We start from the raw sequence: 27,236 nt of genomic DNA, 5'->3' as shown, positions 1-27,236 counted from the left end.
GATTTTTGCATTGATTAAATGTTCATAAGTGGACACACATGCTGTGCTATGATGCTAAGATTATGCCAGTGACAATGTCTATTGCTTTCTAAATGCATTACTGGAATTCTTCATGTGATAGTCAGCTCAGATGTACAATGCTGGATTTAGACAGAAAACAGCAGCATTGCCAAAGAATTTTCCCTTAATGGATAATTCTGTCAGCGTACGATTCCTCAAGATCCTGCAAATGTGGTCGATTAGGCATTAGCATGTAAAGCACTGCTTAGTGCATTGTGTGTTGTTTACATAACTATATTGAAGGAGTTTAACAGGCATAATGAGATTTAATGAAGGACACACTGAAACACTACAGTGCAGGCTAGCAGAAATGTGCACCGCAGCCAGACAAAACTCCTTTACAGATCTTAGTCATGTTTTGAATTAAAGAAAGGGTGCACATTTAAGGCAGGACAGCAGATGTATACTACAACTAAGATTTATGAATTATTTCCAGCCACTCACTGGCCACTTTATTAGGTACACCTGTCCAACTGCTTGTTAACGCAACATTCTAACCAGCCGGTCACATGGCAGCAACTCAATGCATTTAGGCATGTAGACATGGTCAACACGATCTGCTGCAGTCCAAAGCGAGCATCAGAATGGGGAAGAAAGGGGATTTAAGTGACTTTGAACATGGTGTGGTTGTTGGTGCCACACGGGCTGGTCTGAGTATTTCAGAAACTGCTGAACTACTGGGATTTTCACGCACAACCATCTCTAGGGTTTACAGGGAACGGTCTGAAAAAGAGGAAATATCCAGTGAGTGGCAGTTCTGTGGGCGCAAATGCCTTGTTGATGCCAGAGGTCAGAGGAGAATGGCCAGACTGGTTCCAGCTGATAGAAAGGCAACAGTAACTCAAATAAGCACTCGATACAACCGAGGTCTGCAGAAGAGCATCTCTGAACACACAACACGTCCAACCTTGAGGCAGATGGGCTAAAGCAGCAGAAGACCACACTGGGTGCCGCTCCTGTCAGCTAAGAACAGGAAACTGAGGCTACAATTCACACAGGCTCACCAAAACTGGACAATAGAAGATTGGAGAAACGTTGCCTGCTCTGATGAGTCTCCATTTCTGCTGACACATTCGGATGCTCGGGTCAGAATTTGGCATCAACAGCATGAAAGCATGGATCCATCCTGCCTTGTATCAGTGGTTCAGGCTGGTGGTGGTGGTTTAACTGTGTGGGGAGTGTTTTTAGTACCAATTGAGCATTGTGTCGATGCCACAGCCTACCTGAGTATTGTTGCTGACCATGTCCATCCTTTATGACCACAGTGTCTCCATCTTCTGATGGCTACTTCCAGCAGGATAACGCACCATGTCATAAAGCGTGAATCATCTCAGACTGGTTTCTTGAACATGACAATGAGTTCACTGTACACAAATGGCCTCCACAGTCACCAGAGCTTAATCCAATAGAGCACCTTTGGGATGTGGTGGAACGGGAGATTGGCATCAAGGATGTGCAGCCGACAAATCTGCAGCAGCTGTGTGATGCTATCATGTCAATGTGGAGCAAAATCTGAGGAATATTTCCAGTATCTTGTTGAATCTATGCTACGGAGGATTAAGACAGTTCTGAAGGTAACCCGGTACTAGTAAGGTATACCTAATAAAGTGGCCGGTGTAGTGTGTATATTTATACTACACGCATGCATGCATGCATATATTTGAGAAAATATTTATTAATATTTAGACAAAATATATAAGTATTTAATACCAATTATATCTAAATTTAAATATCTATGCAAAAAAGTTATGTATATGTGTGAATTATATACACATTTATAAATGTATAGATAAAAACAAATATATATCAAAAACATGCCAAAGCGTTATTTTTAATTGTTATTCGTTGCAATTTAATCTTTGCCCAGCACTAGTAATGAATAAAAAAATAATACTTTCATTATTTGAAAAAGGTTTGTCTAATATTCTGTGTTCAGACTGTTATGAAATCACTTTTCCGTCAAAAGCTGCATGTGCCTTTATGCCTTTCTCTCCTGTAACTCGATCTGAAGGGCACAGTGCTTAAAATGGAGCATAAATGTATTTGCATTGATCATATGCAGTCTCCATGATGCCAGTGCATCAAAACAACAAAGATAAAACAGGTCAGGGCCAAAAATTCTCAGCTGCCTTGTAATCTGATAAAATAATACTGCAACAATACAGTTAGCCCACGGATCAATACATACCTCGGTTTTTTTAACACGGTTTTCGGTTCGGTTCTCATGGCTTGACACACGTTTTTTTTTATTCTATAGGCAATAGAAACAGTAAGAGGTTAAGGAGAAAAAAGTAAAAACGATTTATTGCAATACTCATTTTGTTTTACTTAAAAGCCATGAAAAGTACAGTAGTTCCTAGTGCATTGTATAAAAACGAACACTGCAATCTGCACTAAAAGCATCACCCTTCCTAGAATTCAGTCGCGAAAAGTTAACTTTGCTTGAGGTGGACATGGACTTTAGAAATAATAGGACATGGAAAAACATTTCTTAAATAAACGCTTAAGTATATTAAACACCGCCCACGTAGCACCATTATCCTTGCTTTGTTTACTGTTGGTTGCTAGGTTACCAATACTATAACTAGCCACTCTAACAACTTGACCGAAAATACAACCCATAACCCACCCAATTTGCATTTGAGATTTCCACTTTATATTAGGTGGCCTTATCTAATATGTATTTGCACTAATATTGATCATTTTTTACAATGGACTTTGTTTACATGCATGCTTTTACATTGCACTTATTCTTGATTTAATACATGCATGTAAATTTCATTCATTCTCCTTCGGCTTAGTCCCTCATTAATCAGTGGTCACCACAGCAGAATGAACCACCAAGTATGGCAGCATATGTTTTATGCAGCGGATGCCTCTCTAGCTGCAATCCAGTACTGGGAAACACCCATACACACTCTCATACACTACGGCCAATTTAGTTAATCAATTCCCCTATAGCTTATGTGTTTGGACTTGTAAGGGAAACCGGGTAATGCAAACTCCACACAGAAATGCCAACTGACCCATCCGGGACTCAAACAAGCAATCTTCTTGCTGTAAGGTGACAGTGCTAACCACTGAGCCACCATGACGCCTGCATATCATAATTAATTACATTTATAATACCGTTAAACCATCCCTTACACTTTAACCATCGCTAAAACTACTCAAACAATCTAATCTTACCCTCAATAGGACCAGAAATGTTCTGCAATACATTACGAACACAGTAATTTATAGGGCTCGAAAATGCGACAATTTTGGTCGCATATGCGCCCGAAATTTTATCCATGCGACCTCAAACTATATTTGGGAGCATTTGTGCGAGTGCATGAAATTGTTGTGTGCGTCTAGTTTTTACTGCAAAATGTTCACCACATGCGTGGATTCGGGAGACATTCCCACAGAATGCATCTCTGCACTTGAAACGCGAAACGCAGCGCTCAGGAATGCTTTAAAACAGTCGTCATGTCAACTTGCTGCAGTAAACAAAGCCAAGTCCATAATGCTTGCCCCGCCTTCGCTCTCTTCTTATTGGCCCACTGCTCTAGCACTGAAATATCAGCTGTCAATCACTCAGTCAATGCCTTCTGGCTTGGGATGACAGAGAGAGCTACTACCACGAAAAACTGTAAAGCGCTGAAGATGAGAATGAAGATAACACTGACAGATTTAGTTTTAGAAACCATGACATCTAAAGTTACAAATAATGACACATCTTACTAGTGATCATGTGCTGAATGTTAATCCACCATCTACACTTTTTGAAGAGTGGATAAAAGACTTCTGTTGGCTTCAAGTCCGCTATGAAAAGTCTCTGGGATGAAATTTTTAGGTAACTGTTTGCCACATCTAGCACGAGAGCTTCTGTTTAATCCTTCATATAAATCGCCAGGTGCTGTCCGCCGTGCAAGTGGCAGCTATATGTCAAATTTAACACCAAGTACACCATCGCAAACGGGCTTGCACTGAGTAAACTAATATCGCTACTCATGAAAAGACCGGTATTGCTATGAACATGACGTATGCATATAATAAGGTACAGTATACGTCAAAAGCATCAGTGCAATATTAGACAGCACCTATGAGAACAGCAGAGTTACACTGTTAACAGATTCATTCATGTCCAGCAGTGCGTGCAGGGCCGGTGAGTGCTCCGTGTATCCTTTAGTCACTCAGTTATGTTATAAAAATCTATTTTCTTGTGATAGAGATTTCGTCGAGACATATTTTCCTCACGCTTGCATATATATTTTTTGCTTGTTAGTTTTAATAGTGTTGATTTCAAATGCAATAAATATATTTGTATAAAACTTGTAGTAACGGTGCTTATAATTGGAGTGTGCGACAAAATTTTGCCTGATGCGCCTACATTTTTATAGTTCAGACTGCGTGATTTTAGCCCCGATTTTGGCTCGCCGACAGGTTTTGAGAAATCGCCAACAAATGCCTGAAAATCACAGGCAAACCGGTGCTCGTGCACGTGAGTGACAATCACACAGTATGAACTATCAAAGACGCGATCTGAGAGAATCGCCGATGAGTTGCCGATGCCTGAGATATTTGGCCTGCTGAATATCTGGAGCTGTCGGCGATTCAAATCATGCCATGTGAATTGAGTTTTGACTGAAAATAACATCGGAGATCGCCTACAGCCAAAGAGAGAGCGGCATTTAATTGTGTGAGCATGTGTGTATACCTGCTGCAGGCCAGCGGGAGGCTGGGGGAGAAGTTAAAAGCACTCTTTTTCGGTTTATTTGGACCCACGAAATGGAGGAAACACTAGTGGAGGTTTGACAGGACTCAGGAGCAACCGTGTATGTCTGATGTTTCATACAGAAAGAAATTAGTTTATTATCAACGTTGAGGAGAAATGGCTAATTCCCTTTAAACCCAGGTGAGCAAACATGTACATGTTCTACCCCCTTAAAGGCTTCTCTCTCATTATGTAGTTAATAACAAAAGATATACCACATGTTTTTGGCTGTGAGACGTAGTTTGGACGAAGTTGTCGGCGATTCTTCCCATTGTAAAGTCATGCAATGTGAAAGTCCCTGTCGCCGATCCATCTTGCAGTATAAACAAAGCAGCGATGAAACGCTAGCCCAGACAGTCAAGCAGTGTGAAAACATCTGTGATATGACTACTTTCAAAATCATGCAGTCTGATCTCGGCATTAGGAGCACCCGTGCTACCAAGGAAAAAGGTTAATTTCGAGCCCTGAATTTACCTTGCTTTTACATTTTGAATGCAAGTACATGTAGTTAAAGCCATTTAATATAAAGTAGGACTGGGTTTTTGAAGGAGAATAGAAACCCGGCTACTAATACAACGCCATTCCAATCATAACCACCCACATTTACATATCAGCATCACAAATGTATCCATTTACATGCTAAATTATAAAGGGTAGCACAGCAATTCAGAAAATAATCATGGAACAGTTATTTATCGGCACAAGAATCCTTAACTAAATGCAAGTCATGTTAAATGTAAGGAACATGTTGTTGATTAAAGACAAAAGCCAGTGTTGTGCAATCACATCTGTCGTCCTAATTAGTCAACCGAGACAGTAGGTTGTATAAAAGACATTCAGAGACACGCACACAGAAGCCCAGAGCCAGTTTTCTGGCAAGATCTTCAGTTGAACAGAAGTGAAACCAATCCCATGTTTAAACTTTGCCCTCGGCCACCACAAGTTCACTTAAATAAAGATCAACACGCGCTACAGTAAATCTAAAAGAAACCATACATGACTTTCAGTTAGAGCTGACTGTGGCAAAGAAAAGAGTGCATATAAACACATGCACATATCCCATTTTACCTCACAAAAAAAAAAAAAAAAAAAAAAAAAGTAAGGAATTTTCTGCAGTAGAAAATCTATTTGTTTTGTCAATGCTGCAATGCATTCCTCAAACAGAAATAAAGCCGTACCTGAAGTTTATCCTCTGGGACGTTGAGCCAGTGGTTGAACGCCTGAGAGAGTTTTGTTCTGACTTGTTTTCCTATCAAAACACAGAAAGATGACAAGACGTCAAAATCAGCAACACAAAGACAGAGCAGATGCTTCCCACCACTAAGACACCAGACACACAACTAAAACAAACAAACGGCTTTCTTTCAGAACAGAGTGAATTGAGCCTACTTTTATAAATCACATTTTGACAAAAACATTTATTTAAAAAAAAAAAACTATAGCTGAACAATATATCGTTTCAGCATCAATATCGCAATGTGCACTACCTGACAAAAGTAGTGTTGTGGATTCCAGTTATAAAAACAACATATAATAGCTTGACTTCTGGTTTATTATTTGGGAAAGAAGGCCGATTTTTCCCACGAGTCACCTGTTGAACTGCATCCCAATCACAAATACTGCAGAAGACCTACGGGAGCCCACATGGAGCCAAGATTCTCACAGAAATCAGGCAAGTTTGGTGAAGGAGAAATCATGCAGAGTGCAGAGTGGATGATCAACATCAACAGCCTGAGGTATCAAGACATTTGTGCTGCCCATTACATTACAAACAACAGGAGAGGGACAATTCTCCAGCAGGATAGCGCTCCTTCTCATACTTCAGCCTCCACATCAAAGCTCCTGAAAGCAAAGATGGTCAAGCTGCTCCAGGATTGGCCAGCCCAGTCACCAGACATGAACATTATTAAGCTTGTCTGGGGTAAGATGGAGGAGGCGTTGAAGATGAACACAAAGAGTCTTGATGAACTCTGGGAGTCCTGCAGGAACGCTTTCTTTGCCATTCCAGATGACTTTATTAATCAGTGATTTGAGTCATGTCAGAGATGTATGGATGCAGTCCTCCAAGCTCATGATGGAGTCAGACACAGTATTCATTCTGTTTCTACAGCATAATATTTTATTTTGCTCAAATAAGTGTAATCTAGAGGATTTTGCCTTTCATATAAGCACTTCTGATACCAATTGATCAACTAGAAGTCAAGTTATTATTAGTGGTTTCTAAAACTTGGATAGGCTACGAGACTTCAGTCAAATAGTGTAGTCACATCGCAAGATCTGCAAAGTTGAGTCTGAATTATGGTTGATCTTATTTGTAGTTGCTGCTAAGTTTAACCATAATAGAGTGAAAGTTTATCATTTGCACTCTTTTAAAGGCCTGTGACTGAGCTCTTAAAGAGACTTTGCAACATTTGTGCACAAAAAACTATGATGTTTGGAGGCATAACTAAGATTTACTGTATTTAATTATTAATTAATTCATCTTCTTTTCGGCTTAGTCCTTTTATTATTCCAGGGTCGCCACAGCGGAATGAACCGCCAACTTATCTAGCACGTTTTTTACGCAGCGGATGCCCTTCCAGCTGCAACCCATCTCTGGGAAACACACACACACGCTCATACACTATGGAAATTTAGCCTACCCAATGGGGTATATGCTGAGCTAGTGTTTTTCCCACACTGATACGGTGACCTGTTATTGTGAGTTTTCTTCCATTTTATATGGTTCCTTTTACAGCATCAATGTTGTAATGTCATTCAAATACAATCAGTAAAACAGACTTTGGCATTCATTTAGTTGCTCAAGCGTAAAACGAGACAAAAATCGGTTTGCTCGCACGTAGGGTTGTAACGGTATAAATTTTTTACGGTATGATAATAGTCTAAAACAATACCACGGTTTGACGGTTTCGCGGTATACGGTATGTTACAAATGTTACAAAATAATAGAACAGTGAAGCAAATTTGACTTTTTCCAAATAATATTTTCAGTTACTATAAACAACACCACTTACAATGAACAAATAAAAATAAGAAAATAATAAATAATGTGTCAAAGTCCAAATAAAGTCCAAATAAACATGGTGCAAATCCTCAGTAAAAAATAGATATAAATATTTACTATACTATAAATAGTTACATAACGAAACTAGATTCAATATGGACCATCCTTAGGTTTTATGTGCCAGCATGGATATGGTTGTCTGTGGATATGGATTTGGATATGGTTGTCTGCAATGCAGACAAACAGCTGCATCTTCATTTGCGTCTTTTGAAAACAGCAAGAGCAGCAGTTCGTCTTTGCTGTGTCACTGTTTTGTCATGTTTCTGTGCTGCTGTGCATGCAAAAGTACTTAGTATGAGAATTATTTCATGCAAAACTTTTTTTTTGCGTTTTATTCAGCCGCGCATAAATGTATGCCTATCTCTCATTAGGTGTTGTTGAAAAAGCTCATTGTTGGTCCACAAACAAAAGCGAAACCTATGCTTATTGGTTGTGATATAGCGAGTTTGAACCAATCTGGGCATGGAGGAGGGACAATGCATCAATGTATCATGTCTGGTTTGTCTGGAGACACAGTGACGAGCGTTTCTTTGTCAAATCAGCGTGGTCAAATTTTGATGATGTAACCGCACTGATTCCGGAGCCTCTGAAAGTCCGTGAATGTTATGTGATACAGCACTGGAAAGCTGAATTGTCTTTGAATTGTATGAATCGGATCAGCGGATCAAAAGTTATTAAACATTTAAGAGCAATACTTATTTTTAGCTGCGGGCGGCTGTCTCTGTCTTTAAGGGTTAAAACCGTTGATATGCAATTGTTCATGGTATGATAATCGTGCACGTTCAAATCGTGGTAGACCGTCATACTGGTATATTGTTACAACCCTACTAGCATGTACCCGTCAGTTTGGGCAGGCTAGCGCAGAAGCTCTGTTGAATATACTGGGGTAAAATAAATGCTCATATTATGAAGACATGGCGGGGGAAATGTAATTTAATGCAGTGCTTCTTGTACAATCTGAGACCCACTTTACATCAGATATCACTTAGTCAGAGGAGATCAGTGATTTTTAAAGAAAACAGACCTTAAACTTACCGATTTTGCATTGGTATACAATTCACCGGACACGATAAACCCAGGTTACTGGCAAATTCAAAGTCCTATTAGCATGCTTCGACATATACCCTATTCACCTGTACCGCATGTCTTTGGACTGTGGGGGAAACCGGAGCACCCGGAGGAAACCCATGCGACAGCACTACCTACTTCGATACTGCGCCACCTCTGCATTTAATCATAATTGATATGATTTAGACGTCAAATCTCATTTACAGATATCATATCAGGTCATTTAACATACATTTAAAGTTACTCAGTCATGTTTTGAATTAAATAAAGGGTGCAAATTTAAGGCAGGACAGAAGCCAACTCATAGGTTTATGCATTGTTTAAATATATGAACGATGCATTATCTAGTTAAATAGAGTTTGCATGCATTTACAGAAATGAAATCTCAACATGGATAAAGACATAAATCAATATTATTTGCCTTTTTAAAAATAATCAGATAATAGACTGGAGGAAAATTGTAATGTCTGGTCACCACAACAAGATAAACCACACAAAGGCTTGTAAACAAACTACATTTTTGAGATTAGATTAAGAAATCAGGTAGCACGGTAGCAACTGAAGATTATTCAGCAAGCGATGCCTCCGAATATCATTCATCTCCATTCATGAGTGTTTTACCCTGCAGCTTCCTGTAACTCAAGCCTTCAGTGAGCGATCTAATGACCTACTGGCAGCCGCACGCTTTTCCCTTACTGAAAGCACTCCGTCTGCCCTTTACTCATGCAGATGAAGCTCTCAAAACCAGTCAAGAACATGTCAGATTCATTTTTACCACCCATCATCTAAAACCAAACCTGTGACATTTATAGAGACCTATTCTGGCCTATTTTACAATATGTAAAATAAGTCTCTGATGTCACTTAATGTGTGTGTGTGAAAATTCAGCTGAAAAATACCACACAAATAATATTCTAACTCTGTGTCACGATCACCAGCGATCTAAAACACCATAGATCGTTGGTAAACACTCAAAAGGCTTAACGGACTACAAATCCACCATTTCATGGACTACAACTCCATACATGCACTCCTGACTGATTACTTGGACTATAAGAACACCTCTCAAACACAGTCTTGTCTACTGTTTTAGTGACACTACAATGCGTCTTTCTTCCTTCCTTTTTTCCGTGTTTTTGATCCTTACATTTTTTATCTGTTTATTCCTGTTTGCTGCCTGCCTTGTGACCATCTGCCTGTTATTTTGACTAGGACTCTGGATTGCCCTTATACATCTGTTTTCCCCTGTATTGACCACTGCTTGCCTGACCTTGCTAATAAACCTGCATGTGGATCTGCACCTCTGTTGTCAGCGTCACTTCCCCTGTTACACTAAGAAACTGACCCTTTTAGGCTTTAATCTTTTGGTGTGAAGATACAAGATGTGCAGCACCTGAAACTGAAGTCTGTGCAGGCATTTCTCCTGTGGTGTTGCTATCAGTGTATGAAGAGTGGGAGAAGAGGGTTGCATTGACATTCCAACACAATGAGCAGCACATTGAACATTTCATAAGTGGTCAGAAAATTGATTGCGATCTTTTATCGATTAATCGTGCAGCTCTAAAATGAAATCAGGTGTTTCTCGAGAGCCCACCAATTAGTTTTTTTACCTATACTTTAAAGAGCCCATATTATGGGTTTTTGGAAATGCCCCTCCATGTAGTGTGTAACACAGCTCTAAGTGAAGTGAAGTATCCAGCTAAGGCTTAAATCTGTAAGAGTACAGTGTTTAAAACGGTTGATTCATCTATAAAAGAGTCGACTCATAGTGCTTCAAGCGAGTCGCCTTGATACCGAGTCATTAGGTGTTTCGCCCAATGACTGTAAAAAATATGGACGACGCGACAGCCCTTTTTCCCATTGAACGCCTTGAGGGCAAAACGCCTGCTTGACGGGCACAAACTGTCGCAAAAGACTGCTGAAATTGGAGCCAGACATGCGCAGAAGGATTGTCTGATGGAGCCAGAGGAGGAGCCGCGAAAATGAGCAGAGTCGAGCTTCCAATCAAACGCTTTATGTAAAATCAACTACGCCCCCCGAACTTCTCAGCATGCGTTTGCTGTCATATCAACACAAATGGATGTAATAACGTTAACAAATATGAGGGTTTTATATATTCAATCGCGCCAGCTCCAGGCCGCAGCGCATAACTTACTCGCGGCGTCGCGGGCTGATTCCGGCTCACATGCGGCAGCGCCTGCTCGCTCGGCCGCCGCATCTGGCTCGATTGACTCGGACTGGAATCGGGCAGTGAGTCCAGGCATCCGGAGTAGGTCCAGCAGAGGTAACATTAGTCAGTCTGAGCTCTAAGAGATAAGTCTCCGGCAGGCGAGAATCTAGCCGTAACTGTGTTTTGCTATCTGGGTGGCTAGGCGTGTATCAGCAAACTAATAAAGCCCGAAAAAAGCCCTGAACTTAGCGAATAAATAGTGTTCCACCAGGATCATGTATGTCAGAAACTATAGTTTACTGCTGAGCTCATTTTGTCATGGTAAAATAACACAGAAATCGAATAATAACATTTCAGTCTACTTCAGTCTTCTGCCGAAGCTCAGACGCCGCGCTTTGAGAAACTTTCAATCACAGCTGTCAATCACGATGACACGCCCAGCATTGAATTACTGCTAAAAACAAACTGTTTACAAAAATGAAGATCTGCACCTATTTCAGCACAATAACCAGTGCTTTAATCGACCAGAACTATCTTTCGGGACATTTTATTGCAAGTGTAATATTTTTTTTTATTTGGGCTCAAGTCTCCTTCATTAACACGGAGGAGGCGGGCTTTATGACTTGTACTGCAGCCAGCCCCCAGGGGGCGATCTAACGGCCGAAACCTTCACTCGAACGTAGGCTTGCGGCACACTTGGTTTCGCCATGACGTACGAACGAAACCAAGTTATTCACGTGCACGCGCAAACCCGGGAGATTTCAAACCTGAGGCCCCGCCCTCTGACGCAGAAACCCAGACACACACACACACACACCCACCCACAAACACACACACACAAATATGCCGGTCGATTGAAGTCACACTGCAGATGGACATTATCGAGCCTCTACCCAAAGATGAAACCTCAGCATTATAGCAAAGCAGTTGGAAACTTCTGCAAACTACATGCTACAAAGAATACATCAGGAAGGATCAGTAAAGAGTAACTTACTGAAGGACGTCAGGATGGGTTTCTTCCTCCATTTCTCAAGTGTAAGTACGTGCGATTAAAGTTGCCTCTTTGACTCTAGCTTGCAAATGTATGTAGTTGTGATTTGTTACTTGTAACCGCGTGTACTGTATCAGGTTAACTGGCTATATTCTCTTATCGTGTGCAAAGTCACGTTAAAAACGAGACACGTGCTGCTTTGTTTACGGAGCTCCGTGGACGAGGGTAGGGTGTGCGTGCATGCATGCGCTGTAGTCCGGAGGTATGTGTGTGTGTGTGTGTGTGTGTGTATGAAAATAGCAGAGTGAGACAAGCTAGTAGATCTCTGACAGTTTTTGGAGTTTTTGCTCAATAAAATAGTCAGTCGTCGGTATTTACATTGACCCACTGGCAGCTAAAATCCACGCCTACACTATCGAGCGTGTATGAACTGTGATTACTTTTATATTGCTGATTAGCTGTTGGGCATTTTACTCTCTGACTGAAGGCAGTCGACCAATCGCGACAGACTGTCATCGGTCCAATCAGCGCAGATTAGCTTCGCGCTAAGGAGGGGTTTGGGAACAAATGAATCACTGGACGATTCATACAGGAGTCGCTGGAATAATTAGGTAAAAATAAATGCAGATTATAAGACCATGAAAGTGTTTGACCTTGCATGCATGTTAGCATTGCATTGTTGTTGGAGACCCTTACAACCAAGATATGACCCTATTTCATGTATAATATGGGCTCTTTAATATGGTGGTTCTAACTGATTCAGTAAGTATGCCTTAAGTGCTTGTGACTTATTACAATTTGCTTATGTACACGTTTTTAGACTGTGGGAGGAAACCGGAGTACCCAGGGAAAACCATTGCGAACTTAGGGAGATAATGCAAACTCAGCGCAGAGAGTACCGACTGACTCAGTTCATTCCGCTGTGGCAACCTCTGGTGAATAAAGGGACTAAGCTGAAGGAAAATTAATAAATGAAATCTAAAAAAAGTTTACTAGCAAGCTTTGTATAGTAATAGTGCAGATTCGCACTCTATAACATCAGAAAGATCCGACCCTTCTTATCTGAGCATGCAGCTCAACTCCTTGTTCAAGCTCTTGTTCTCTCCAAACTGGATTACTGCAACTCTCTACTAGCCGGGCTTCCAGCTAACTCTATCAAGCCTCTTCATCTGCTCCAGAATGCAGCAGCACGAGTGGTCTTCAATGAACCTAAACGAGCACGTCACTCCGCTGCTAGTCCGTTTGCACTGGCTGCCAGTTGCTGCTCGCATCAAATTCAAAGCTCTGATGTTTGCCTACAAAGTGACCTCTGGCCTTGCTCCTTCTTATCTGCTCTCACTTCTGCAGATCTATGTGCCCTCCAGAAACTTGCGTTCTGTGAATGAACGTCGCCTCGTGGTTCCATCCCAAAGAGGGAAGAAATCACTTTCGCGAACGCTCACGCTCAATCTGCCCAGTTGGTGGAATGAACTCCCTAACTGCATCAGAACAGCAGAGTCACTCGCTACTTTCAAGAAACGACTAAAAACTCAACTATTTAGTCTCCACTTCACTTCCTAATCTGCAATTGCCTCTTTGAATAGCACACTAACTGTACAAAAAAAAAAAAAAAAAAGAAGAAATACTAATACTACTAATACTTCCCTTCTTAGACTTTACAGACCTGAAACTTGCCTATAGCACTTATTCATTGTTGCTCTTATAGTTGTGTAAATTGCTTCCTTGTCCTCATTTGTAAGTCGCTTTGGATAAAAGCGTCTGCTAAATGACTAAATGTAAATGTAATATGAATCATATACAAGAAAAAAAAACTATACATCCAAGAGTAAAACATCTGAATTCATTACATTGAGAAATCAAACTTCTTTAGATTCTGGGCTGAAATTTGTCCTGGACTTGATTTAATGAGATTCACCCACTAAAAAGTGAGTTAATGACCTTCTGGCAGGCTTTCTTAATCACTTCACATGTGCGTCTGTTTTCCCTTTCGGGAAGAATTCGCTTTATCCTTTACCACAGCAGAGAACGCTGTTCAATTTCAGCTTCTCAGTGATTTCATCCTTGACCTCTGCAAAAACTAGACAGAATGCGGAAACCCAGCGAGGGGGATGCAGAGACTCAACTCTGTCACAAAAGACATCATTAAAATTGCAAGAGGATGACAGGAAAACAACAGAACGGGTCCTGATGCTGCAGCAGTATTTCTCCTCTCGCTCTCGGAAACCAGTCGACGCCTTTGAGACTCGAGCAAACTGAATATCAGAGCTGGAAACACTCTGACTCAGCAGAGCAATATTAAAACACATTCCTGCTACCAAAAGCCCTGCACAGAGATGGAGATTTAAGCTGCATCAATCCAGAGACATTGAAAGAACAGTGTGCTGATTTTAAGACCCTCTCTGAGCTTTCCAAGTTTATTTATACGCAGTAATTAGTCAGAAAACTCTTTAAAGGCACAGTATGCATCTTTGGCCACTAGAGGGTGCGTATTCACAACAAACAACTGCACATTACAGCTGCATTATAGAAAGCGAATTAAAGGTGCACTATGCAATATTTGGAAAACAGTTATGTTGAGTTATGCACAGATTTGTTTTAGTGCTTTCAAATATCAACAGAGTTGTTATTAGTGGTGTAAAGGATCAGAAATCTTATGGGTGATGGTTTTTTAGTGTGCTTTCACACGTCGACTTTTTTTTTTTTTTTTTTTTTTTTTTTTTTTTTTTTAAATGGAACCTGGCACGTTTCCCAATTAGCGCAGTTTGTTTGGCATATGTGAATGTGCCAAAACAATTAGTCCGAGATCACCTACATGAGGGTCTCAGCTCAATTGAAACGAACTCTGGAGTGAAGCAAAACGATCCGAACCAGGCTATAATCAGTGTTATATGGATATAAAATGGGTATATGAAGAGAGAATTACGAGGAAAATAACTGCATATACAGCTGAAGTCAGAACTATTAGCCCTCTTAAATTATTAGCGACCCTTTTCCCCACAATTTCTGTTTAACGGAGAAGATTTTTTTTCAACCCATTTCTAAACATAAGATTTAATAACTCGTATCTAATAACGGATTTATATTATCTTTGTTATTATGACAGCACATAATATTTGACTAGATATTTTTCAAAATACAAGCATCCAGATTAAAGTGTGATTCAAAGGCTTAATTAGGCAAGTCATTGTATAACAGTAGTTCCTTCTGCACACAAATCAAAAAAATATATTGCTTAAGGGGGCTAATAATATTGACCTTAAAATAGGTTTCAAATGATTTAAACCTGCTTTTATTCTAGCTTAAATAAAACAAATAGGCCTTTCTCCAGAAGAACAGGGTTTCTGCAGATAATGTCAAATTCAAGACTATTAAGTATTAAATTTAAGATCTATAAATTGCGTTATCAAAAACACGTGAGAGAAAGTGTAAAAAAAAATTATAATAAAAAACATTAGTGGTAAAATAAATTTATTTAAGCACAATTGAACTACAAAAAAAAAACAAACACCTTAATGCTGATTTATACTTTCGCCTGGCGCCACATCGCATACCTCACGCGCACCCACAGCGAACCTCCACAAACACATAGATGACGTCACGTTCGCCGCGCACACTGACATTGGCTATTGCAAGTTGACCTTTTTTGTAGTTGTAATACCACAAATTAAAATTGGACTAGTGAAATAAAAAACTACAACACCCCAAAAACCTAGCAACAACAACAAAGAATTTAAATGAGCATTAGATGTAGCGTTACATGGACATTAGAAAAAAAAAAAAAAAAAGACCTGTGCAAAAATATTTAATACCTAGAACAGCATATTTAAGACTTTAAGACCTAAAATTTCAATTTTTATATTTTAGACATTTTAATACCCCGAGGTAACCCTGAAGAAAAAATATTATAGGAAATACTAATACTTTGATATTAATTTGGGAAATATTTATTAAAATAAAAATTTCACAGAAAGGCTATTATTTTGACTTCAAATGATTCATGATTACAATTATGACCAAAATAATCATGATTATGATTTTTCCCCTAATCGAACAGCACTTAAAACTTCTGTTTGAGATTACATCTCATTAAGATTATTTTTCTTATTCCAATGGCAAATATTTTTGCTTGTTTTGAGCAAACAAATCACTTAATTGAGTTTTTTTTTTTTCAGAAAACAAGACATAATTTCTTATGCTACTTCAGATGTCAATTATTACCTTGATTTAAGATTTTTTCTTTTGATATTTGGACTGAAAACAGGACAAAACCAAGTTAGTTTATTATTATTATTAACATTATTATAGCTCAAGGACGTTTAAGGACAACATGTTTGAGCACTTTCTAAAGATTTGCGTTTTGTTTGTGAATAAATGGTTGGAAATCAATCCTTTTCTTTTTTTTCCCAGATTCATCGACTAATCGAAAAATAATAATAATCACAGAGGGATTAATTGATTATTAAAATAATCGTTAATTGCAGCCCTAATAAAGATACAATAAAACATTTAAAAATTTGGGTTCAATGTGTTACAATGACTACACAGTAACATGAACTTGAAACAAAGTTAATCCTCTTAAGCAATCACCATGCAAAATACATGCAAATCCAACCACTTGTCAGAAACTGAAGCCTCATATTAGATGGTGGTAACTACAAAGACACTCGAATAGCACACCATCCAAAAGCACAATCGTGCACATAAAAACAACCCATCACAAATATCCCAGAACAATGACTGATCCACAGATCATACAGACGACAGCAGCTGAAGCTAATAATAGATGTGATATTGTCATATGTGGTGTGTATTTTGCTGACTGCAGACTTCCTGTATGACTGCTGACTTACAGGATGAAGATGCTTAAACCTCAAAATGAGCAGTTGGCATTAGATGTCAAAGTAGCGACAGCAGCTTCCGACAACATGACATGCTGTGACCCAAGTCAATATCTGAAACGTGTTTTCTCATGCTTGTTATATGCACTATCGGTCAAAATGAGAGATTGTGGTCATTTTTATTTTCTGAAAAAGTGTCACCAGGATTGCATTTATGTATGCATTTATGTATGCAGCTTCTAGTAGTAAAAATTTATTATTTATCATTTATTCATTATTATTATAATCAAACTTTGATAAAAAAACAGTCTGTAGAAACAGTTTGATTGACATTCTCCCTTTGTAAATGTAATCAGAGGGGGAAAGCCCCGCCCACCAGAAACCATCCCTCCTTCATAAGCATAGGAAGCATGAGTGCATCGATGCCCAGTCTCGTTGATGCGTTGTTCAGTAGTTCACACATAAAGACTGGCGAGCGCCGAGCACCCGCAGATTTCTTCCCGATCACAGCCCGATCCGTCGGCGAGCTCGTTAACTTCCAAATCGGGCTCAAATCAGGCTTAAAATCCTGTAGAGTGAACTAGGCTTTAGTTGGATCAGCTGAGTTTGATTAGGGTTGGAGCAAAACTGTGCAGAGCTGCGGCGCTCCAGCAATTTAGTTTGAGACCCATGAGTTAGATTGTACTATAGACTAACCCTAACCCTGTGCTTTCACATTTTAAGTTTTAAAATGTTTTATTTTTATCTCAGCTGTTATTGATTCCACGTTAACTGCAAAATTAAGAAAGCGCTTTGCATGAAGAGAAAGCACATTATGTAAAGGCTTCATTTATTCCAGCTCCAATCAGGTCAAATAAAGTGCTCCGAAACACATTGCTAATACACAATTTAAGCAGATGTCATTACTTTCATTTAAAATAGCTGCAAAATTGTCATAAATTACAATACAAACTCATTTCATTCCCATCCAACTGAAATTCCCTTCATCTCCATTAAACACTTTTTCCTACAGCGATGCTATTCTTAAAATATCATTTAACCCACATTTCCAATGAGACCAAGCCAGAAATCAGGCTATTAATTTCTCTATAATATTCAGCCAGCAGCAAAAAAATAAATAAAATGAAAAAAAAAATAAATAAATATATATATATATATATATATATATATATATATATATATATATATATATATATATATATATATATATATATATATATATATATATACATACAAAAAATGTATTTACAATTTATTCACTCATGTTTTTCCAAACCAGAGAAATTATAATCTAAAAATGACATATAATATATTTTTGATGGCCAAACTTTACAATAATGATCCATTTAGGTAATGTAATGTATTTATTATTAACAAACCATAAATAAAACATTTGTGACAGTATTTATTCAACTTACCCATGTTAGTTAATAAAAATTAAGTCTTTCATTGCTGAGCATTAACCACTAACAACAACGAGGACAACTAATGGTTTTAATAATGCAGTAGTAAATGTTGCACTATGCTTAATTAAATGCTGTTCAAGTAATGTTAAAAATACAGGAACTAATGGAGCACCAACTATTCAATAAACTATATTAGGATTCAACAGTTTTTTCACAGAAATTAACAGTTCTTGACCTTATATTATGGGGAGTAATCGAATTTACATTCCTGTTGGATTTATGCATGTACAGTATTTATACTTATAATTTTAAGAGGGAAAGTGCTCATTAAATCAAAAAGTAAAAACTGTAAATAAGCCAGTTATCCCCATAGCTAAATTTACATCTGTTGCCCTTTGCCAGATTAAAAATAATAAAAACTAAAATATGGAAATTATCACACATTCATACAATCGCATTGAAGTTACATACAGTAAAACTATTAAAAATAACATGTAAAAAAAAAAAAAGGTTAAACATAACTACAAGATTTTAGAGAGTCAAACTTAACTTTTTTTCCAGAACGTTACGCTATTTCTGCATTTACTGTATCTTTAATTAGAAATGAATCCAGCTGATGCATAAATGACTTTTCAACCTAAAATCTAAAATACAAGAAATTTAAATCATCACATATTCATACAAATCACATTGAAGTTAAATACAGTAAAACTATTAAAATAAACTAAAGTAAAACAAACTAAATTTTTTTTTTTAAATTACACATGACTTAGGGTTGGGTCAATAGATGACTCCATCGTCCATCACCGATGGCCAGGGCTTGACAATAGGTGCGTTCGACTTCATGCAGCGCTGCGCAGATCGATCGAAATCTGTCTTAAAGCGGTGCATTCTGGTTAGAAATCTTGTCCGGATTGATGCTGCGCCGACGCCACGTGACTGTCACATGTGGCATCAAAGTACCGCGACAGCGCTCCGAGATCAGACGGCAAACTCAGACCGTGCAGCTTCTGAAGAGGGACTGCAGGAGCTTTGATGACGACACTGATATTACACGATTGGCCGAGTTCACCACATGACAACAAACACGTGTATTTCGGGTTTATAATTGGACAAATTCCGATTCAAAAGTTTCAAAACAAACAATTCACTTTTCACACCCTCTCTATCCTGTACACATCTTGCTAATTAAAAGACTACAAATATTTTACTGCAGTAATCATCTTTTGTTAAATAATCTGGTTATAAAGGTTAGCTTGTTTGCACAGGTTTATTTTTAACTTTTTTTATACAGACTATTTACTGCATTCATGAACGATTTAAATGATATATTTTATTGTATATTTTAGTGAATAACCTAAATAAGTCTTACAGACTTGAAATAAGAAAATCATCATCATTGATCCTGCCACCCTAAAGCTCTCTTAACAAATTAAAGTAAAGAACTATTTTATTAAATAATTATAAAATGGTTTTATTATTATAATATAAATATATATTTTATTTTCTGTCTAGCAATTTAAAGGCTACCTGCTCTTTCTGGGAAACTTCTACATAGCTCACTTATTTTACCTTTTGTTGCTTTCAACACAATCTTTTTGGATTAAAATGCTTTTTTTGAAAATTCATTCATTATCCAAAATAATGTCATTTATTAAGACCTAATCAAAACACCTTGTTTTGCTTTTTACATTGGAAATTTTTATATCTATAAATGTACATATATGTAAACCCTTGTTTAGCATATTCAAACAAGAAGTATTAGCCCAAAAATTTATGTTTAACTCCTAGAATTTATGCTTATTGCTTTGTATTTGATAGACCTGTTCGTTTTTATGTTTATATTAACCTCTCATTTCCTCTTATTTCTCTCATGCATTTGTTATATATTTTATTCATAATTCTCTTATTGTTTAAAAAGGAACCACAGTTTGTAGAAACTGTATTCTGTTTTATTTGTAAATGTTTTGTTGTTATAAATAAAAATAACAAAAAAATATGATGACGCCATGTGATCGGTCATCATGACTGCAGCAACTTTGAGTCCCGAAGTGTCCAGCTGTCCGTCTTGACGGCTCCATTTTCAACTCCGCCCCGCCTGCGCTCGGCTAATCTCGTTGATCACCGGCTGCAGCTGAGCTTTATGTCGAACGCACCTATTAACTTTTTTGACCACCAGCCACAGTGGCTAGTAGTTTTCCAACGTTACTAGCCACTCTGCATTTTCACAAGCCACAACTTTGTTGTTGGGAAAATATTTTTTATATGCATAAATATGACTCTGACATGCTAAAATCACTTGATTTAGATTTTGTGTTTTGTCCACATGCCTCCTTATACATTTCACATTTTGTGTATCGTGTATGAGCAAATGGGTCATGGTTTCATAGTGCTATACTGCAAATATTTTTTATTTCACATGAGTTTTCAGAACTCAAAATTAGGGATTTACCAAATGTATCTCTGACCACTCCAAACAATAATTATTTCTTAGACACAAATTTTAAACGTGTCAAAACAAGCTAAATATAGCTGTATACTTTACTTTTTATTTAACAAAACATTTCTTTAAAAAAAACAAAAAAAAACAATTACTTTTAAAAATAATTGTCATGCATCAAAAATATGCACAGAAATCTGTCCTCGCTAAAGGTCTCTCAGATCACCAGTTAACTACACAGTAATGGAGAGTTAATCTCATATTAAAGCAATGTTGTTGTAAAAAAATGATAATTAAACCATATTAACAAAAATAACCATAAGAAATAGAAAGCAGGTGAAAAAACAGTGTGATAATGAAAGGATGATCACAAGGTTAAAGCCAATTAATAATCTGATCAAAGCAAAAGCAACCGGTGCTGCTTACAAAAGGTCACATTTGGAGCTCTTGAAGGCAGCAAGACTGTCGGTGCATTAGCATAATTTGTTTGTCTGACTATTTGAAAGAGAACCGATCACAGTTGTGTTCCAGCCACGGTTGCTTCAAGCAAGGAAACAGGAGCGCGCACAAGCTTTAAGCAGATGTTTAAGCACATCACATCAGCTGTTAGCGCCAGTGATCATCCTCTCTGTATTCATCTGCTTTCTATTGCTCGGCCGAACGCAATTTTGTATTTTTTTTGTTAGTCGTGCTATTTCTTGATACTAAGACAACATTTGCACGCATACTGGGTCATGCTTACAGTCGAACCCTGCTTCTAAGAAAACCACAATTTAATAATTATTTTCAATCAGCCAAAGTGACTGTCAAAGCTGAAATCTACCTGTATTTGGCGGGTGTAAGCCACGCCGATGGCCGATATTAGAAATCACAATGCTGAGCTCGCATTGCAATCCTCAGCCACGCCACCATCTCAGCAGCAACCCGCTCACGAATAATACACACGTAGGCCCTCTTTTGGCCTAATACAACTTAGGGCCCTATCATACACCCGGCGCAATGTGGCACAAGGCGCAGCGAAATACTTGTTTGCTAGTTTCAGCTCGGTGCAAGAGTCGCTTTGAGGCGTTGCGCTACGCTGTTTAAATAGCAAATGCATTAGCGCTCATATGTGCGCCCATAGGCGTTCTGGTCTAAAAAGGAAGGTGTTCTAAGGGGCATTGCTAGCGCGTTGCTATTTTAAGAAACTATAATAGATTTTTCATTAGACCAAAACAAACCCGGTCTAAACTCCGGCGCAGAGTTGCGCCTCACTTACACACTGCTTAATACGCACAAGAGAGCAATAGGCAAACATATTTACATATGAAAAAAAATTAAATATTAAGGATATATATAGGATATAATAAGAATAGATATAGGATATAAATATAAAGGATTAAAATATTACAAAACATTATTTTCTAGCCTACATAAATATGAAAAATCACTGCTTATGTCTTCATCTCAGGAGGCTTTTTCAGTTCATTCATACCAATTTGCTTTTGTATAATATTATTATTAGCAGTATTATTTATTATATCCATATTTATATTTGTTTTATTAAAAACAAGCTTAGATTTGCCCACCTGTCAGGTTTTAGACCATATGGGGCACAGCATGTGTTTTAGGATATAACTCAGGTTTATGAGCACACTTTATTATTATTATTGTTCATTTATTAGTTAGCTGGAAATTAGAACTGAATTTAGAAATAGTTTTGAAACGAATATTTGCGCTTAAACGAAATTAATTATTTATAGACTAATTGATGTCTGTGCGTAAAGGTTTCCCTATCCAAGAGCGAAAGTGAAAGTAGATCCATTATCTCTCATTCTCACGCAGTAGATGCTCTGTTTAACTGTTTTCTGTTAATAAAAACTGTTAGCTGTGAACTGTTTGCTGATGAAATGCTCAGTTTTTCCACTTAGACTTACTTTGCGTTCTGTAAATAGTGAATGCGCTCTTGGCGCGACGCAGCTGGCTCTTAAAGGGAATGGGAGATGAGAATCTGATTGGTTTATTCTCAAAACACACCTATAACTTAAGAAAATAAACTCAACCCTTTTAGACCATGCACCGCGGCACAAAGCAGATTTTCCCGTCCGTAAATGAGCAAAAATGCATTCTGACATTCTGAAAGCGTTTGCGCCCTGCGTTTTGCGCTCTGCGCATGGACCGTCAAAATAGAGCCCTTAGTTTTAAATGGGCATTTTAGAATGAAAACAATCCACATCCACACTGACGCTTCACCTTTCATTTCTGAAAAGCCCTCCTTCCACCCTATTCCACTGGAAACACACATGACCCCACATGATTTATTATTTAATAATAAATTATTATTCATTCATTCATCTTCAGCTTAGTCCCGTTATTCACCAGGGGTCGCCAGAGCAGAATCGATTGCCAACATATCCAGCATGTGTTTTACTCAGCGGCTGCCCTTCCAGCTGCAACCCAGTACTAGGAAACACCCATACTCACACATACACTGCAACCTATTTAGCTAACCCAATTCCCCTAGAGCGCATGTGTTTGAACTGTGGGGGACCTAGAGGAAACCCACACCAACATAGGGAGAACATGCAAACTCTACACAGAACTGGCAACTGACTGAGCTGGGACTTGAACCAGTGACCTTCTTGCTGTGAAGCGACCACTAAGTCACCGTGTCACCTTTGTTATATAATAGTAAGAAAAGTTCCCTTGGCACTGATTTACATGCAGCCAAAACCCTGCAGACGCTCTTACCTGGCAGTTGTAATAAATACTTGTACGGTTCCAGAAGAATCCGTTCAGAAGTGGCTCTTTGCTTTTCATCCATCCCTCTGTATATCCAAACCTGGCGAGAGAAAGAAGGAAAGAGTGAGAGTGAAAACACAGCCCGACTCTCCTGCAGAAGCTCTGAATAAACGCTACGCCTTCACAGCCAATTATTCTCGCCCGAGTTGTCTTTAATTTGATTTGCGTTACTTCCTGTAAACCAACATTATGCATGCGGTTTCTGGGGCTTTGGGGGTTTTCCCACAGTAAGCAGGACTTAATTCGTTCCAGAACAAGTAATCTATTTTAGTAGATCTTAATTGAATCTACCTTTTAAATGCAATGCATCATGAGGCTTCATAAAATAAGCGTTTATTTGTTTGTTTATAGCCACATCTGCAACCCTATTTCATTCAAGGAGCAAAATATATACAGTGGGGGGGGAATAAGTATTAAACACGTCATGTTTTTTCCTGGGAGCTGCTGACATGGGATTAAACCAGATTTTGATTAAAAACCCAAACAATACAAACATAAAAATAAAACATAACACACAAAAAAAATTAAAATTGAGTATGTAATAATGCAATGACATAAAGGGAAAACACTGAACTACTGAAATGTGTTTAATACTTTATATAAAAGGCTTTTTTTAATGATCATATGGAGAATTAAGTCACATGCATTGCTCAGGCATGAGTTCCTCAGACTTCAGTGTGTTAAAATCTTGATGTCCTATGGGTCTCGTCTATCAGGTTTTAAAGAAACGAAAAAGTAAAGCATAATAGTGGGATTAACATTAGCACTAATAAACAACATTAGCTCTCCTTATTTTACTGTGAACAGTGTTGTACTTTGATAGTCGTCGGCTGCTAATATAATCTCTCCATTTAGAGTTTGCAAAGAATACTCGTCTAAAATGATATTATGTAAAAGTCTGGACGTGCGAATATAAAACCACCTTCATCTCAATTCAGTTTTAACCTCAGAAATGTTGTTTGTAGAAGATCAGCATCTCCAGATGGATTTCAGATGAGATTTATTCTCATATTAATGATAATACAACAAACAACAGCTTTATATTTATATATATTTTTAGTAAATTGGCATTATTATACATTGCTGATATTGGTAATATACATCAGTGGAAACATTATTATTAGCGCAAACACACAAACAAAACATACTCTTATCATTAAAAAAATCTTTGCTAAGCCATTTATTTAATAATTCTATGTAAACTAAATCACAGATGTGCATTTTATAATATATTAAGTAAAATGTGTAGTTTAATAGATTTTTTTGTAAGTATACAATAAGGCAGGGGAAGTTTATTTCTTTTTTTTATCCCATTTAGTTTATTGCAGTATCCAAATTCACATACTGATAGGGTTTTCCACAATGCATTGACAAAACAATCAAACATCGGATTCCCAAAATTGTAGAAATAAATGAAATGATAAAATATTAAAAATTTCCATTAATAAATTTGGAAGTTACATTAATGATTTCAGGACATTATTAGAAACAGGAAAATCAATACACTCATAATTGTTTTGTATATCATCAAAAAGAAATGGATAAAATTAATTTGCTGCTTTTCAGTTACAATTCAATTGTGTACTTTTTTATTTTTTTTTAACCTAAACTATGTACATATGGAACTATGAGGATGGTACTTTTAGGATCTTGAATGTAAAATATTTATTTATCTGTTTATTTTTAAATAGCTATTGTTCTTCCTACTATCTTTCTGTTATGTTTTCTATCATTACTAAAAAGAATACACAAAATAAAATTCACATCTTTCTGACTATTCATTCTAATATATAATAAATCTGGTCTTAATGTCAGAATATATTCTACATATTTTCTCCATGTCTCAATAAACTCCTCAGTTTGTAAAAGACAGTTCATTAGCCTCTCCATCTTATAGATTTCATAAATTATGTCAAACCAGTCACTAATTTGAGGTGCTTCAAGCTGTAACCATTTTTTGGTTATGGCTTTTTTACAGGCGATCAGCAAAAATTTCTGCAGTTTTTTTGTCAGATTTTTCTTCTAACAAAGGATTTTTTAGGCCTAAGTATAAAGTTGAGTAAGAAAAATCGAAGGAAAGTTTATTTCTATAGCAAATATCATACACAATGGTAATTCAAAGTGCTTTACGAAAACAAGAATAAAAGAAACATAAGAAATAAAAACAAGGAATAAAAATCATTAAAAACAGATTAAAATAAAATAAAAAATACATTTTACAGAAATAAAAGACATAGTGAGTAATAACAATAGATTAAAATTAACATTAGGCTTATTATAAATGAACATTACATAATAAGATGATATGATATAACATGACATAATATGATGACCATATGACAATTACAGTAATAATAATATTATTAATAATAAAAAAATAAATAAATAAATAAAATTACAAATTGAAGAAAGCAAGGATGCTATTTTCATTTATCACTAACCATTTTTGGTTATGGCTTTTTTTACAGGCGATCAGCAAAATTTTTAGCAGTTTTTTGTCAGATTTTTCTTCTAACAGGATTTTTAGGCCTGGATAAAGAGTTAAGAAAGAAAAATCGAAGGGAAGTTTATTTCTATGCAAATTTCATACACAATGGTAATGTAAAAGGCTTTACGTAAAGAAGAAACATAAGAAATAAAAATAATTAAAAAGATTAAAATGTGCTAAAATTAATTTTATAGAAATAAAAAAGACCTAATATTATAATAACAACAATAGATTACATTAACATTAGGCATATTACAAATAAACATTACATAATAAGATTATGACCATTTGGGTATTACAGTAATAATAGTAATGATAATAATAATAATAATAATAATAATAATAATAATAATAATAATAATATTAATAATAACAATAATAATAATAATAAAAATAAATAAATAAAATTACAAATTGAAAAAAGGCAAGGATGCCATTTTCATTTATCACTAATATTATAAGGTATAATAACAACAACAAAGACGTTATTATTATTAATAATCCTTATATTTGTATTAAATACACTCAGCCATTAAACTATAAAAATAGTCAAATAAAGTATAAAGTAAAACAGTGATGCCCCACCCACCTTCCAGAAGGAAAATCTGCGCTCTGTCACTTCCGCCTCGGTAATCCAGCACGTCACTCTTCCGCTTTCAGTTTTTTTCTCCACCGTCAGCCAGCTCGCTAGCATTAGCCAGTTAGCCAAGGACGACAATTTAACTCCAATTCGACTCACAGCTCATTTATAACGCGTTTAAAACGGCCCCTTATCATCCTTAAGGCTGTAATATCCAGTTATATGAAGGCAGAATGGGTTTTTATGCCGCGCCAGAGAGCCTTCGGCTGATGTGTCATGTCTGAGTCTGACAGGAAGCTCATCTCTCATCTCTGCTGTTCGCGCTTAAATACGCCATGGAGTCTGCAGAGCGCATGCGCGGAAAGTGGGCTGAGCCTTTTTTTAAACGCATATAATGTAATGATAATTTTGTTGACTGGGTTGTTTGACGATTCTTTTTTTTTTTACTTAGCTTTTATTGATTTTTTAGGAACATATAAACATTGGGAACAAAACAAACTAATAAAAACTAATACATATATACATAAATATACATATGTATACATATATAGGCAAATACATTCATTCCACACATATATATCCATATACATA

At 37.1% G+C, this 27,236-nt stretch overlaps 1 protein-coding gene across 2 annotated transcripts in view; it reads right to left on the bottom strand.

The window, feature by feature from the left end:
* ggps1 (geranylgeranyl diphosphate synthase 1) overlaps nt 1–26,947 on the bottom strand; it is a 47,388-nt gene extending 20,441 nt beyond the window's left edge. The window contains 3 exon segments of one of the 2 annotated variants that reach the window (NM_001291760.1): nt 5,998–6,068; nt 23,527–23,617; nt 26,655–26,947. In NM_001291760.1, coding sequence (NP_001278689.1) covers nt 5,998–6,068; nt 23,527–23,617; nt 26,655–26,759 — 267 coding nt within the window. In that variant the 5' untranslated portion in view covers nt 26,760–26,947. 2 annotated transcript variants of the gene reach the window in all.
* Nucleotides 26,948–27,236: the final 289 nt, after the last annotated feature.

Source organism: Danio rerio, chromosome 13 (assembly GCF_049306965.1).
Source record: "Danio rerio strain Tuebingen ecotype United States chromosome 13, GRCz12tu, whole genome shotgun sequence".
Taxonomy (NCBI): domain Eukaryota; kingdom Metazoa; phylum Chordata; class Actinopteri; order Cypriniformes; family Danionidae; genus Danio; species Danio rerio.
Note: the sequence above shows the minus strand (reverse complement) of the source record. Positions and strands in the feature narration are given on the sequence as shown.